Genomic DNA, 16,160 nt, shown 5'->3' on the forward strand with positions numbered 1-16,160 from the left:
CAGCTTGGACTCTGGAACCAATCTCCTTGAGAGGGGCTGGACTCTCTACCACTCTGGAGTTGCCCCCGGGTGAGAGGCGCCGAGCGGGTGTGGACATACTTATTGCCCCCCCGACTTGGAGCCTGTACATTGGGGTTTACCTCGGTGGATGAGATGGTAGCCTCCCTCCACCTTCGGGTGGGGGGACGGGTCCTAACTGTTGTTTGTGCGTATGCACCGAACAGCAGGTTCGGAGTACCCACCCTTTTTGGAGTCCCTGGAGGGGGTGCTGGAGGGCACACCTTCTGGGGACTCCCCTCGTACTGCTGGGAGACTTCATTGCTCACGTGTGCAATGACAGTGAGACCTGGAAGGGCGTGATTGGGAGGAATGGCCCCCCCTCTCTTCACCCGAGTGGTGTTTTGTTATTGGACTTCTGTGCTCGTCACGGATTGTCCATAACGAACACCATGTTCAAGCATAGGGGTATTCATATGTGCACTTGGCACCAGGACACCCTAGGCTTCAGTTCGATGATCGACTTGTGGTCGTGTCGTCGGACTTGCGGCCACATGTCTTGGACACTCGGGTGAAGAGAGGGGCGGAGCTGTCAACTGATCACCACCTGGTGGTGAGTTGGCTGCGATGGTGGGGGGAGGATGCCGGTCAGGCCTGGTAGGCCCAAACGTGTTGTGAGGGTCTGCTGGGAACATCTGGCAGAGCCCCCTGTCAGAAGTAGCTTCAACTCCCACCTCCGGCAGAACTTCGACCATGTCCCAAGGGAGGTGGGGGACATTGAGTCCGAATGGGCCATGTTCCGTGCCTCTATTGTTGAGGCGGCTGACCGGAGCTGTGGCCGTAAGGTAGTCGGTGCCTGTCGTGGCGGCAATCCCCCGAACCCGTTGGTGGACACCAGCGGTGAAGGATGCCGTCAAGCTGAAGAAGGAGTCCTACCGGTCCCTTTTGTCCTGTGGGACTCTGGAAGCAGCTGATAGGTACCGGCATGCCAAGCGGAATGCGGCTTCGGTGGTTGCTGAAGCAAAAAACTCGGGCATGGGAGGAGTTTGGGGAGGCCATGTAGAACGACATTCGCACGGCTTCGAGGAGATTCTGGTCCACCGTCCGGCGTCTCAGGAGGGGGGAAGCAGTGCAGTGTCAACACTGTGTATGGTGGGGATGGTGCGCTGCTGACCTCGACTCGGGACGTTGTGGGTCGGTGGGGGGAGTACTTCGAAGACCTCCTCAATCCCACTAACATGCCTTCCAATGAGGAAGCAGAGCCTGGGGACTCAGAGGGTGGGCTCCCCCATCTCTGGGACTGAGGTCACCGAGGTGGTCAAAAAACTCCTTGGTGGCCGGGCCCCGGGGGTGGGATGAGATACGCCCGGAGTTCCTCAAGGCTCTGGATGTTGTAGGGCTGTCTTGGTTGACACGTCTCTGCAACATCGCATGGACATCAGGGACAGTGCCTCTGGATTGGCAGAGTGGGGTGGTGGTCCCCCTCTTTAAGAAGGGGGGCCGGAGGGTGTGTTTCCAACTACAGAGGGATCACACTCCTCAGCCTCCCTGGAAAAGTCTATTCGGGGGGTTCTGGAGAGGAGGGGTCCGTCGGATAGTTGAACCTCGGATTCAGGAGGAACAGTGTGGGTTTTCGTCCTGGTCGCGGAACAGTGGACCAGCTCTACACCCCTTAGCAGGTCCTGGAGGGTGCATGGGAGTTCGCCCAACCAGTCTACATGTTTTTTGTGGACTTGGAAAAGGCGTTTCGACCGTGTCCGTCGGGGAATTCTGTGGGGGGTGCTCCGAGAGTATGGGGGTACCGGACCCCCTGATAAGAGCTGTTCGGTCCCTGTATGGATCGGTGTCAGAGCTTGGTCCGCATTGCCGGCAGTAAGTCGAACCCGTTTCCCAGTGAGAGTTGGACTCCACCAGGGCTGCCCTTTGTCACCGATTCTGTTCATAACTTTTATGGACAGAATTTCTAGGCGCAGCCAGGGTGTTGAGGGGGTCCGCTTGGTGGACTCAGGATTGGGTCACTGCTTTTTGCAGATGATGTCCTGTTTGCTTCATCAGGCCATGATCTTCAGCTCTCTCTGGATCGGTTCGCAGCTGAGTGTGAAGTGGCTGGGATGGGAATCAGCACCTCCAAATCTGAAACCATGGTCCTCAGCCGGAAAAGGGTGAGTGCCCTCTCAGGGTTGGGAGAGAGATCCTGCCCCAAGTGAAGGAGTTCAAGTATCTCAGGTCTTGTTCACGAGTGAGGGAAGAATGAAGCGTGAGATCGTCGGGCGGATCGGTGCGGCGTCCGCAGTGATGCAGGCTCTGCATCGGTCTGTCGTGGTGAAAAAGGAGCTGAGCCATAAGGCAAAGCTCTCAATTTACCAGTCGATCGATGTTCCTACCCTCACCTATGGTCATGAGCTATGGGTAGTGACCGAAAGAACGAGATCGCGAATACAAGTGGCTGAAATGAGTTTTCTCCGTAGGGTGTCTGGGCTCTCCCTTAAAGATAGGGTGAGAAGCTCAATCATCCGGGAGGGGCTCAGAGTAGAGCATCAAGAGGAGTCAGATGAGGTGGCTCGGGCATCTGATCAGGATGCCTCCTGGACACCTATCTGGTGAGGTGTTCCGGGGCACGTCTAACCGGGAGGAGGCCCTGGGGAAGACCCAGGACACACTGGAGGGATTATGTCTCCTGGCTGGCCTGGGAACGCCTTGGGATTCCCCCGGAAGAGCTAGAAGAAGTGGCCGGGGGAGACGGAAGTCTGGGCATCTCTGCTGAAGCTGCTGCTCCCGCGACCCGACCTCGGATAAGCGGAAGTGGATGGATGGATGGATTTTTTTTTAAACTATCCATCTGCTATTTTAGAGCCATTTAAGCCTAGTACAAGATAAAACCTATTTCTTTAGTATCGAACAGAAGGTGAGCTCAGTTGTACACTTACCCTAGCATGTTATTCATCCACACAATGCAACTTTAACTGAAATGACAATGAAGGCCTCAAATGGAAAGAAAAAAAGCATTCCCAATAAGACTGTACAGGGTGGGAGGCAATAGCCCCGTTAGTTTAGTGCTTGTGTGTGGAAGGAAAATTTGTTTTGCACGGGAAAACATGCAGACTCCACATGTACAACAACTATGCTTGGGCTTCACACGCAGTGGCGCTAATCAGAATCCTTTTCGTTTTTCCATTTTGTCTGCTGTATAGATGATTTATAAGAACATACAAGACAGACCCAAAAGGTAATGCATTGATCAGCCTTTGAAGCACCTTGGTGCAATGCCTTAGACCAGGGGTCTCCAAACTACAGCCCGTGGAGACTTTTTTATCTACGGAAAAAAATTATGGAAATTTACGTGTATCCTGCCAAGATCAGCCGCCGCTTACGTGGACGTTTATACGTTTTTACCGAATTAAAATAGAGGCGCGCAGTAGTGTGTTATGTTTTTCAACCGATCACTACATTGCAAAACCTTATTCGCTGCTTACTTTTTCTACTTCTGTTCACAGTCAATGAAATGATATAACACCACCTAGTGGCAGAGTTTTTAAATGGTTAGCTGCTTGTTCAAGACTTGATTATTTTGATCACAGTTTGCCAGTTGCGGTTGACTGCTGCGATGAGGAGGAGTTGGTGTCAGTTAGTGTCTAATTGCGAAACATGTTGCACTCTATTTTATTTAGTGATAATTTCCTTCGCGTAATTACTTACCAGTGTGTATAAAGTATTTGGAATGTCATTAGTTTAACAAGAATTTTCCGAATATTCTGAAGAGGAAACATTAAAAGCAACAATCTCTCTACCATAAGTGGATATATTTGCAGACTATATTCAGGTAAGTTTAACTTAAGAAATCGTAAGAATTTTTAAAAATTGTTTTGGGTCGTTTGCAGCTATAATTGCGACGAAATTAGTTCGCATAATCAGGTTTTTTGAGCGATATGTGTGCAAGATACTTTCAGTTTCACTATTTATTCATGTTGAAGTCACTTTATTTTAGTGCCCAACGATGGCCGAGAAGAGGAAAAGAAAAATAGACGATGAGTGTCGGCAATTATCAAGAAGAATGGAGTTTGAAATACTTCTTCATCAAATCCGGCGAGAAAGCAATTGTGTGTGATTTGCAACGAAACTGTGGCTGTGATGAAAGAATACAACCTGCGCCATCATCATCGAAGCAAACATCAGGAGAAATATGCACAGTTGGAGGGTAAAGTTCGTGCCGAAAAATTTTCTAAATTACAAAATTAACTCCGGGCATTGTTCAGTAAATCCTCAAATGAAAAACGAATCCTTAACTAAGGCCAGTTATAAAGTTGCCTACGTCCTGGCTAAAGTGGCAAACGGTTTACAGATGGTGAAGTAGTGAAGGAATGTTTGTTGGAGGTGGCTGAGGAACTTTGCCCAGAAAAGTCGAAACAATTTAAAAATGTAGCTTTGGGTGCAAATACCATTGCCCGCCGTTGTTGCAGACATGGGTGAAAACATTGTGACTCAAATAGCGAAAAATGGCAAGCAAGTTTCGCCATTATTCAATTGCAATAGATGAATCGCTGGACTGACTGTTCCACCTCTCAACTGCTTGTATTCATTAGAGGTGTGGATGAAGGACAATGAACATAACACAAGAGCTGGCTTCCCCTACATAGCCTGTATGGCACTGCTACCGGAGAGGATATATTCCAATGAATTGAAAAAAACATTTGCTGATATAACCTTGGACTGGGTACTAACCTTAGTTGCCTGAACTGTTGATGGAGGAAAGAACATGAGTGCATAAAGAAAGGCTTGGTTTGGACAAGTGAAGCAGATGTGTAATGAGAAAAACATTCCACAACCAATGTTCCTGCACTGTATTATTCACCAGCAAGCCTTTGTGTGCTAAATATGTGGACATTAGCAGTGTACTGAATCCTGTGGTGTGAAGATGGTGAATTTAATAAGGTCACATGGGCTCAACCATAGACAGTTCAGAGACATGTTGAAAGATACTGACACAGAATCGCAAGATTTACCATATTTACACAGCAGTAAGATGGCTAAGTTTGTGAGAAAGTTATGAGCAGAGTATTTGAATTAAGAAAGGAAATAGGTAACTTCCTGGAAAGTAAAGGCAAGCCACAGCCATTACTATCTGATGAAGAGTTGGGTATGGAAATTGGCCTTTGCTGCAGACATAACTAGTCATTTAAATTTTCTGAACCTAAAACTACAAAGAGAGAAAAATCTAGTTTCTGATCTATACACCCACCTAAAGGCCTTCAGATCTAAACTTGTCTTGTTTTTGGAACAAGTACAGGCCAACAACTTGACGCACTTTCAGCAGTGCAAGGTCTTCATGGCTGAAGCAACAGCTGAGTTCACCACGTCATTTGCATGCGAGATCATCAAAGACCTCCAGCTACAGTTTCAGGAGCGGTTTTCTGACTTGTATTCAAAGGCAGAAGAAGTGAGACTGTTTCAAAACCCATTTGAAGCAGATGTGGCCAGTTGCCCAGATGAACTGCAGCTGGAGGTCATTGAGTTGCAAGCAAATGACTTCCTTAGGGACAAGTTCAAAGAAGGACTGGTGGGTTTTTACCAGTTTTTTGCCCAAGGAAGACTTTCCTAATGTCAAAACTTTTGCATCAAGGTACCTTTCAATCTTTGGAACAACATACTTGTGTTGAACAAACATTTTCAAGAATGAAATACGTGAAGAACAATTTGAGAACAAACTTGTCTGATGATAATCTCAGGGTCACTGTTGATGTTAGGGGACATCAAATCTAAAGCCAGAAATGTCTGCTATTTTGGCATCCATGAAACAATTTCACCATTCCCACTAATACAGGTGTTCATGTGTAGTGTATCAATGTGTTATTAAATAATAACTGAATAAAATAATATTAAATAAATAATTAAAAACAACATCTATGTTTTTGATTCTTTTTTTTATTTGGACCTCGAGTGTGTAGTCCAGCCCCCAAACTGCTGTTTGATAGTTAATGCGGCCCTTGGACTGAAAAGTTTGGAGACCCCCTGCCTTAGACTGTTAGCTATTACTACTTTGAAAAGGATAAAGAATGTCAAAATGTTTCAAAAACTACCACTTGCCATATATTTTATTGCTTTGATTCATGATTTGTATTAATATTACTATCAAGCAGAATCAATTAGTGCATTTCTATATCATTAATGGCAACTTATGTTCTTACTTATGTATAGTATGTATTAAAAAGGAATAAAACATTATGCAATAATATTTTGTTGCATAAAATATTTATGTAATTTATGATACCTTTTCAAAGAATATTTATCTACACTGTTGATACCATTGTATAGTTTTATCTTGTAATGTTCCCATGAGTGGCTTGAAAGGCACAATTAAATAAAATACGTTATTATTTATGTTTGTATTTTCTCCAAAAGAAATTGTCCTTGAATTTTCTCTGTGAGGATATAAGAAAAAAAAGCACACATCATGTTCACACACTACAGTATAACAACAGTTTAAAACCAATAAAAGTGTGAATGGTATTTAACTTAAATTTCCATATATTAAGAAAAGGTTATTGCTGATCCTTGAATGGATTTGAACAGAGGATATCACAGACACTGATAGGCTCACCATTTAAACCTTTCACTGCTCCCTCTGCTGTATTTTCACTGGTAGCACACCATTTAAACCTGTCGCTGGTCTACCATGTGAATTTTCAAGCTACTGCAATCACGTTGCTGTAAACTTTCTGAAATGGTACGGTTGCATGCAGTATAGTATAGGCAGGGTATTGCAAGGTAGCATAGTATTCCTCACTAATTCTGCTTGGCTACATCTGTGTATGAGTATACTTGAACAGCATTACTTTTCAAGTTTCTGATCAGTTACATTAGTTGACCTCTGTCTGCATGTCTCTTGGTATATTATCCTTTTAGTAATTGGGTCTTAGGTGCTAATCTGATTACAGGTCACAAAGTAATTGCTTTCCACCAAATACAGTTAGCTTCAGAGAATAGTGGTTGGAGCTCAAAGTTTTATTTTAGAGCATAACCCAGTAATTGAGTAGATTATCAATGATGGCAGTAAGAAAGTATCCTCCTAATATAGACTCATAAAACAGGCATAAAGTGAAGAGAGTCCACATTTATTTTTTTTAACAAGCATTCAGGGTGGAGATGAAAATCGAGGACTTACTGCGACATTAGGACTTCTTTCAAAGTTTTTAAATATCTCTCTGTCTTGTGAGATGATACCTGTACTTCTCAACCTATTGCAAATTTCTTTCAGTCTGACCCCCAAATGGTCTCTCTCTCAACACTGGCTATTTATGTTTCAGTTTTACATTTATATTGGGTGCTCGGTTTTTAACCCAATTCCCTATTTTTTTTGGAGTTCGTGAGTGCTAAAAAAAATCACAAGACCTTGAAGTAAAATTGTTCTTTGAATAAACCAAAAATATAACTAATAGGCAGAAAAAACAACACACCTTGAGGAGACAATGATGGTCCTAGCTTACAGAAAACCATTTAATCTGCTTATTATTGTTTTAATCATGTATGGAAGATATTGCTTATAATTTCTGCAAAACTAACATAGCTATTTGCTTTTTACTGCAATATAAGCATGTTAACTTTCAAACCACATAAAGTGATCTTAATAACACACTTTATATGGAAGTAGTAGTATCCTTTATTTTGGTGTGACAGAGCAACTTTAATGAAGTGTTTTCCGCTGCAGATCTTGAAAACCTATAGGGAAATTTAGCAGTAAGAATAGGAATATTAGAAGTATTATCACGTGTACAGAGGACTGTGAAGTTATTTACATGTTAATTCAACATGCAACACATTGTCACTATTTTTCGCACCAAGATAAACAAGAATGCATAATAGAAAGCACAAACCAGCTTGCATGATATACCTCTTATTTCTGTTTATAGTTGTTTAGTTTTACAATCTTTGTTTGGTAGTTAAAAAATAGGACTACTGAAAGATCAAGAATAAACTTAATGTTATGACAATAAATATGCAACTATTCAAAAATATTTGTGTTGCAGTAGTTTTGGTTCTGTTTTAATATAGTCCCTCAGTCCCAAATAAAAACTATACATTGCCAAAAAAAGAGATATTACAATCTCATAAAATCATTTTTTATATTAGTGAGAATTACTTGGTAAAAGTTTACCTGTTGAAATGCTAACTGTAAACAATTTGAGCATTCATCTAGTATACTGTAGGATTTATAGAGAGTACTATATTCTACAGCCTCTACTACTGTTGAAAAAGTACGTTAAAATTGACATTCTTTCAAATAAATGTTTTGTCAGCGATTCAAACTGCTATTAACTTGCTAAGTTATGGGCCTGCCAGCACCACACCAGGAATCACGCGAGAAAAGAAAAGAACTGCGGCACAAGCAACAGATTGAACAAGAAGAGTTGGAGCGAAGAATGAAGGAACTGCAATTAGCCAATGAGAAAAAGCAACAAGAGCTGGAGTCTATGAGAAAGGTAAAAAGTTACTAGACACAATAGTTTCATATTTTGTAAAAATTTCTACACCCTCCTATTGAGAATTTGGCATTTTACCACACTGTTTTATGAAATTAATGTTCAGAGTGAGAGTTGCAAAATTGACAGTTTCTGTGGAGCAGACATGGAGACAAATTCTTAAAGGTTATAGATAATTCAATATCATACCCAATAGTAAAAAATGGCTTAAATACCAAGATTGTTTTGCAAACATAGTTTTTTTTTTTCTGGATTGATGCCAAAAACATGCTAATGGAAAATAAGAGCTTATGTAATTAAAGCTGGAGTCCACAGTGAGCCCTGACGAGTGAACTTAAGAATAACTGATCAATTTTACTGTGGCTCAGGTATAAATTATTGGTGCCTGAAGATGGTGTTGTGAACATCTTTAAAATGGCTTCCCTTGGGTGGGGTGGTTGTAACTTTACTTTTCCACACTATACTGCCCATAGAAGTCAACTATAATCCCATCCTTCAAACATCTCAAGGTGGCTCCTGAACACCTAATCCCTCCATCCACTGTCAACATGTTTTTGTTTTCTAAATTGCTATAAAAAAGAACATAAATTAGTTCATGACTATATTTAACATCTATTGGTGATTGCTCATGTGCATCATAGGAAGTCGGCCCAAAGTGAACTCCATTTCATTTTCAATATGATCACTTAGTGTGCCAGAGAATCCTGTTTACATGAAAGGTTCTGTTTCAGGTGTTACGTATTCTTAATTGATATTTCACCTACAATCATTTTTGCAGCTATACACAGGAAATATGACCTTCAGTTCAGGGATTGCACATAAGCAGTATACTGTGAGTAAAAAAAGTAAACACATTAACAATAGTAATAAAAAAAATTAAAACCTTATATAATACAATATATGTAGCACCCAGAATATTTAGCCTTTGTTCTAATATACTCAAATGTATACTTTTTTTTTTTTTTTTGCTAATTTCACACTTCTAAGCAAATGTTTCCAACAAGTGGACAAACTGATTGAATCACTTCAATGTCAGTTTTAAAAGGATTTTAGAGATGCCCCAGGTTTTAAATAATTGATCTATGGAGGAGGGCCATTGTTATGTCCTTCCTTTGCAAGCTTTTGGCAGTTGGTTGGTGAGGTGGATTCTTGACCTTCTTCTTTACATGCTACTGGGAAATGCTATGCACTGAAGTATAAAAAAGTTGTGCATTCCAGTACATGTACACCTTACAATGAAAGCTGACAGCGACTTTCTTTTGACCTGAAGAATGGAACAGTTAATATCTTCCAGAAGGGTGAAGTGGTGGCTCTGAGGCTAAGGATCTGCGCTGGTATCCCGAAGGTTGCCGGTTCGAATCCCCGTCAATGCCAAAAAGAAATCCTACTCTGCTGGGCCCTTGAGCAAGGCCCTTAACCTTCAATTGCTCCAGGGGCGCTGTACAATGGCTGACCTTGCGCTCTAACCCCAAGGGGAATGCGAAAACTAACAAATTCCTAATACAAGAAATTGTATAAGGCGAAATGAACAAAAAAAAACACCCAGCTGATAACCCAAAGCCACAGATTCAAGTCAAGAACCTGTGTGATAGGTGCCATATAGGGCAAGGGTCAAAGTTAGCGAGTTTTAACTGTGAAGGGAAGACTTTAAGCAACAGGATCATTGGGTCAAGTGGCAGTAAGAAACCTGCTGTTTACAACTGAAAAATAAGAGAAAGAACCTTGCCTGAACCAGGAGTCACTGTCAATCTCTGTGTACTCTGAAATTAAAGCATAGAACAAATAAAACTTTGAAGATATGGATTCTGCACAGTAAGGCTGTCTAATTAGCCAAAAGTTAAGATTTGAATATTCCAGTTAAAACAAGTAAATATTCACACTTAGGTTATTGATTTTGGTTGTTGCATGTATATGTATGTGCTTTTTTATACTTTATTACTATGGAAATAGCTGTAGTGATGACCAAAGCAAGAACAAATGGCAACAGCAAAAAAAAATTCCTACTGGTACTCGTGTAACTGTTACTTAAATATAAGAGCATCAATATCTCTTAACATTTGCATTACCGTATTTCTTTCAGTCTGGTACTGACCGGTTGGATATACAAGTTTGTTTTGGGACAGCAAGCCATAAAAGCAGCCACAAAAAGGTGCTGAACTTTATACAAGCAATAGGTGATGGCACTACAGTTCATTTTTCTTTTTTTTTCTTTCTCGTGCACCTTCAAATCATGAAGTGCTTAACAATGTGCCATGGGTCGTGTTGTGTAGCACTCAATCAGTGTCTTCTGCTAGAGTTGTATTGTGGCGTTTCTTGGTGGTGCAAAGACAGCTATGAGGAATGGGAGGAGGTTTCAATTGCAACCCAGGGGAAAGTCTTGTGATGGCACAAGACACCTTTGTAAAAATATTTGTGACAATTGTGAGGGATCGTGCTTTTGTGCAAAACAGGCAAAGGCAGAACTGTGGTAATATAGAGCGAAGTAAAAGTGCAGGACAAGGGGCTGGCGTACATGTTTTATTATTCTGGAGGTCTCCAATGGGCAATGGCAGTGTACTATTTATGTCACGACAATCAGAAAAAAAGCCTGTAGGCACCTGTGGACTATCGTGGAAAAGTGTGTTCATCACAGCATCAAGACATGGTTTGCATAATCAGTCTACTTTTTTCCTTTTTCTTCCTTTACAGGAGAAGAAATATTTTAATAAAGGTGGCCTGAATGTTTTTAATTACAACTCATTTTTTTGGCATTATGATCAAACCGTCCAGCCATGTAAGAGAGAGAGAGAGATTAATTGTAGGACACAGAGTATTGACTGTCGAAGTTCTTTAAAGTGAGGATTTCAAAGCTTTGTACTAAGTGTCTTAATTCTGATTTTCCTTTTATTTTCCATTTGCTTTATGATAAGGTCTTGGAATTAAACAGTCGGGATCTCAGGTATAAGAGTGAATGGGACAGAATGAGGTGCAAAACAATACATTTAGGGCACAGAAGAAGCATTTTGGAAAAACTGCTGTTTGTACACTTATAGATCTAAGTACAGGAGAATGGGATTAAAAAAACACGGTTGTGAAAGGGGTCTGGCTGTAACTTTTTATAATGAAGAAAACAAGTTAACCATTCAGAATTACCAAAAGGCTGTTCATGAAAGTAAATTGCAAAAACACATTAGTAAAATACTGCAGCTTTATATAGTGTGTCTAATTTAACAATGCCCAAAATCAGTATAGGTTAAACAAACAACTGTTCTTTGACAATCCAATGTCAATTTAAAAAAAAATTGAATTACATTCAAAATGTGAGGTTCAAGCTGACAGCCCTGCTAAACAGCTGTGCTTCTAGCTATTGTCCCTGTATGGCATCATTCACACAAACTGTTGATCCTAAGAAACTTGTTTTGGATTTGGATTTGCCAGCCCTGTTCCTCTCCAGAGTTTCCTCCAGTTTTCAGGGCCCTTTGATGGTATATGAAACTGTACTCACTGACACCTTGCCCTTTCTTTATTATTTCTCTAAATGACAAAGACCTTCACTTTTAAGGGCTATAAAGGGTCCATCAGTCTTCCTTTGTTAATTGCATTTGTCTCACTATAATCATAACAGTATACAGTGCAATAATGCAAATAATGCTTACAGGGTGTTACAACATGGTTTGTTCTAACTCTGCTTTTATGCAGACAGAGAGTTTGTAATTAACAAAAGTTTGGGACAACTGTAGAGTTTTTTGATTTCAATTTCCAAGGCTTAATTAATTTACATTGTTATAGAAAAGCTGTAAGATGTTAATCCATTACTTGATCCCTGAAAAGGACCTCTTTTTGGTGTAATGGCAAAATTACTTTTTTAGTTTCTGTTAACCTAAATTTTAACATTGGCAGTTTACTGTTTACTTTGTACTATTTCAGATAATTCACTGGACTTGAACTGCTTACATTTCAATAAAAACGGGAAAAATCATAGTGTTCTAAAAGTTTTGAGCAGTAGTGTAAATGTAGCAGGGTTTCACCAGTTCCATGTAGCAGCTGTCCAATCCCACACTCCGCTCCCTTCTGTGTGTTTATATATAAAATATGCTTTACTCTACTCGTGTGCCAAGCAAAGTAGACCGTCCGTCACAATGTTTGATATGTTTTACTTTTTTGTTAATGTCTAGAAAGTTCAAAGGACTTATAGTCCTTGTCATCTTATAAACAGATATTAGAAGATGCTTCAAGAAATGCAGCTGAAGAAAAAAGACGACTACAGACAGAACATGAACTTCAAGAGAGATACAGAATGGATCTTGAAAGAGAAAAAATGGTAATTAGCTTGTACATTTAATGTTCCTTTCGGTCCACTTGACTTAGAAACAAATTTGTCTTGTATTTCTTAACCAATGTGTTTTTGAACAAATCTCTAGTAATTACCATGTTTGTGTACATAACATTTACATTAGCGTGTAATGGGTTGAACTTTGCTACAGTAGAAACCTTAGAAGCAATTACTAAGTATGTTGCATATTCTTTAAAAGATTATTTTAGGTGAATTTTTTTTTATTTGACCAGGACTTCAGATAAATAAATGATCTAGTGTCTATTCCATTACAGAGTGAGAAGTCTGTGCCTTAGTACAGATTATTTGAAATTGAGGCAGAATTAACAAATAGGATGAATATTGTTTAGTTATGCACTACAAAATTCTTTTTAGTTCAGAGTATTTTCTAAATGAATACTTAATTATCAGGCATCGCAGCAGCATAAAGATAGTTACCTAAGTTTGAACAGTTATTTCACAGAGTACTCGGGGGCACTTTTTTTTTTAATTAATATATATGCAGTATATATACAGTGTGTACAGTGAGCATTTTTTTTTGACAGTTGGTCTTTGTATAACAAGGAGTAGTACATACCAAATTGTTTTTTTATTGCATTTCCATTTAAGAGTATCGGACTGATGTAAAAAATTGACTAATTTTAATTGCTATATTATCCTAGACAGCCTTTTTTACAAGTGCTTCTAAAACCCTGATGTCATTTTAATAATCTGGGAAACGAAGGATGGCAACTTTATCGGTACCTGGTTTAATGTCAAGATTATTTTCCAAATGACTATACGATTATGCTGAGTATCATGTAAAGCTATGTGGTCATTTTTACATAATGAATGTCAGTGGCAATAAACTAACCAGACATGCAGCAACCCTGTTCTTATGTTTATATAAATATATATATGGACAATCCACAATGGGAGCAAATGAGTCACGTATCTTAAAAGTTTTTTATTCCTAAGCTTTTGATCTACTACCAGGAATCATCATCAGAGGAAAATGGTTAGACTTACAGGAACCCAAGGCAATAAAGTATAGCAAATAAGGAGGGAAGGATAGGTTGATGTGGGGTGGGATTAATGAGGTGGGGTTTGGAGGGTATTGGTCACAAAGTCATTTTTATTATTTGCATATTCTTTCTTTCAAGCCTGTATATGCTGGGTTCATGTCACCTTAAAAAACACAAAAATCCATTACTGTGAGTTTAGCCAATTCACAGTAGCAGTGTTTCCATTTAAAACTGCTAATAGGCAACATAAAACAGGTTACAAATATACAATGTATTAATTATCTTGTATTTGGTCCTAAGTTAATTGTTAAAACTATAATATATTTGAATGAATAGATTTGCTTAGTTATATCATGTCATCAGCCTGATTATTTTGTATATAAACAAAATGCAAAAAAAAAAAAGGAAATAATAATCAAGTCAACCCATGTTAATTTATTTTTGTATGGTGCTCTTCACTGACTACAGGCTCAATGTGTTTTAACACATTTATAGCAAAAGTACAAGCTGCATATATTACAAATTACATGATCTATACACACACAAACACATACAGATTTGATTAGACTTACAGTCAAACAAAGCACTTGAATAATGTGAACAATTCCTAACAATATAAGTTCATTAATATTATACTTGAGATATTGCCATTTGACAGTGGACTAGAGGTTAACAAAACTTGTGTTAGAATCATTCCTACTGGAAATGAACCTCTGGGAAGTCCATTGTCGATTACAATAGAAAGCTATTAGTCATAGTTAGATATAGTTACAGTTTTGAAGAACTAGTGCAGCTTGATGTCCACCCCTTCCTTGCCATTCTACAGTATTATAGAGCAGAAGTATAAGCTAGGTAGGTATAGTATTGACATCGATTGACACAGTAGGATACAGAGAAGAGGTAAGTAAAAATGGGTCACAGTTTATTGTTACACTTATTTTTTTGTGCAGATAACTAACAAACAGATGTAATGAGACCAGCTAATCAACAGCTGTAATCAGGGACTTGCTAGACTAAAGGAATGAGTTTTCAGACAGAATTTAAAAGATGAGCTCAATGGGGCATCTCTTACACAAACATTCAGATCATTTACAGGGGCATAACTAGACAGAATGGGGCCCCTAGGATTAGGTACATCAATATACATACTGTATATGCATATGAAACTTTTTGTATGTTTTTATTCAAACAGGAAAATTATAAACTATATAATGTAAATAACACACAATTTGATTTCAGAAGTCTTTAACTACAAGTGATGTCATTTGCACTAGGATTGCCTTACCCACTCCGCATTACTACCAATGTGTGTATCATTTATGAAATGGCCCATGTAATGTTTATAAATATACAAGTATTACAATGCTTTTTAACATTTATTGTAAAAATTAAATATTGCAAATACTGATAGTAATCATCACAAAAAAAATTTCATCACATGTTGAAGTTCTAAGAAACCCACCTTTAGTATGCAGTACTGGTACACATATATAATGGGAACCACTGTTGTCAAATGTTTTGTAAACTTGAAAACGAAGCGACATTGTATTAGAAATACATAATACAGTAATCCCTCGCTATATCGCACTTCGACTTTTGCGGCTTCACTCTATCGCGGATTTTATATGTAAGCATATCTAAATATATAACGCGAGTTTCTGCGGACAATGGGTCTTTTTACTTCTGGTACATGCTTCCTCAGTTGGTTTGCCCAGTTGATTTCATACAAGGGACACTATTGGCGGATGGCTGAAAAGCTACCCAATCAGAGCACGCAGTTAAGTTCCTGTGTGCTGATTGGCTCAGCGACGGTGCGCCGAATTCGATTCTGCTGTGTTAACCAGGAAGTCTCATCTTGCTCATTCAGCATCAGCGTGTTTCGCTGTGTAAAGAGTTAACTTTTTTGTGCTCTTTTGTGTTTATCTTTGTGCATAGTCAAGCCCTTCGTTATGGCTACAAAATGATCTGCTCCTGCTACTCCTTCAGGGGCCGTGCCCAAGCGCCAACGGAAGATGCTAACAATTGCCGAAAAGGTAAAAGGTTTGGATATGTTTTATTTAAAAAGGAGGAAAAGAATATAAGATCTACGGCCGCAGTGTCCTTTAAACAGGGTGCAAAATGAGTTGTAAGTGGATGTAATAAGGCGGTAAGGTTTATAAGAGTGTGGGAAGGGTTTATAAAGCCTTAAAATATATATAAATAATAAAATAAATATAAGGTCACTACTTCGCGATTTTTTCACCTATCGCGGGGGGCTCTGGAACGTAACCCCCGCGATAGGTGAGGGATGACTGTACTTCATTAGCACTGGTAAAGATGTAACTTTAGAAAGAGGTATCATTACAAATATGTAATTTGTATACGATACAAAAA

General features: G+C 39.6%; 1 protein-coding gene across 1 annotated transcript in view; it reads left to right on the plus strand.

The window, feature by feature from the left end:
• The window catches only part of swap70b (switching B cell complex subunit SWAP70b), a 265,399-nt gene that overhangs the window by 169,476 nt on the left and 79,763 nt on the right, over positions 1-16,160 (plus strand). The window contains 3 exon segments of the mRNA XM_051922050.1: positions 8,289-8,317; positions 8,319-8,471; positions 12,667-12,782. Of these exon segments, the coding sequence (XP_051778010.1) occupies positions 8,289-8,317; positions 8,319-8,471; positions 12,667-12,782 (298 nt within the window).

The sequence above is a fragment of the Erpetoichthys calabaricus genome, chromosome 2 (assembly GCF_900747795.2).
Source record: "Erpetoichthys calabaricus chromosome 2, fErpCal1.3, whole genome shotgun sequence".
NCBI classification, from domain to species: Eukaryota; Metazoa; Chordata; class Cladistia; order Polypteriformes; family Polypteridae; genus Erpetoichthys; species Erpetoichthys calabaricus.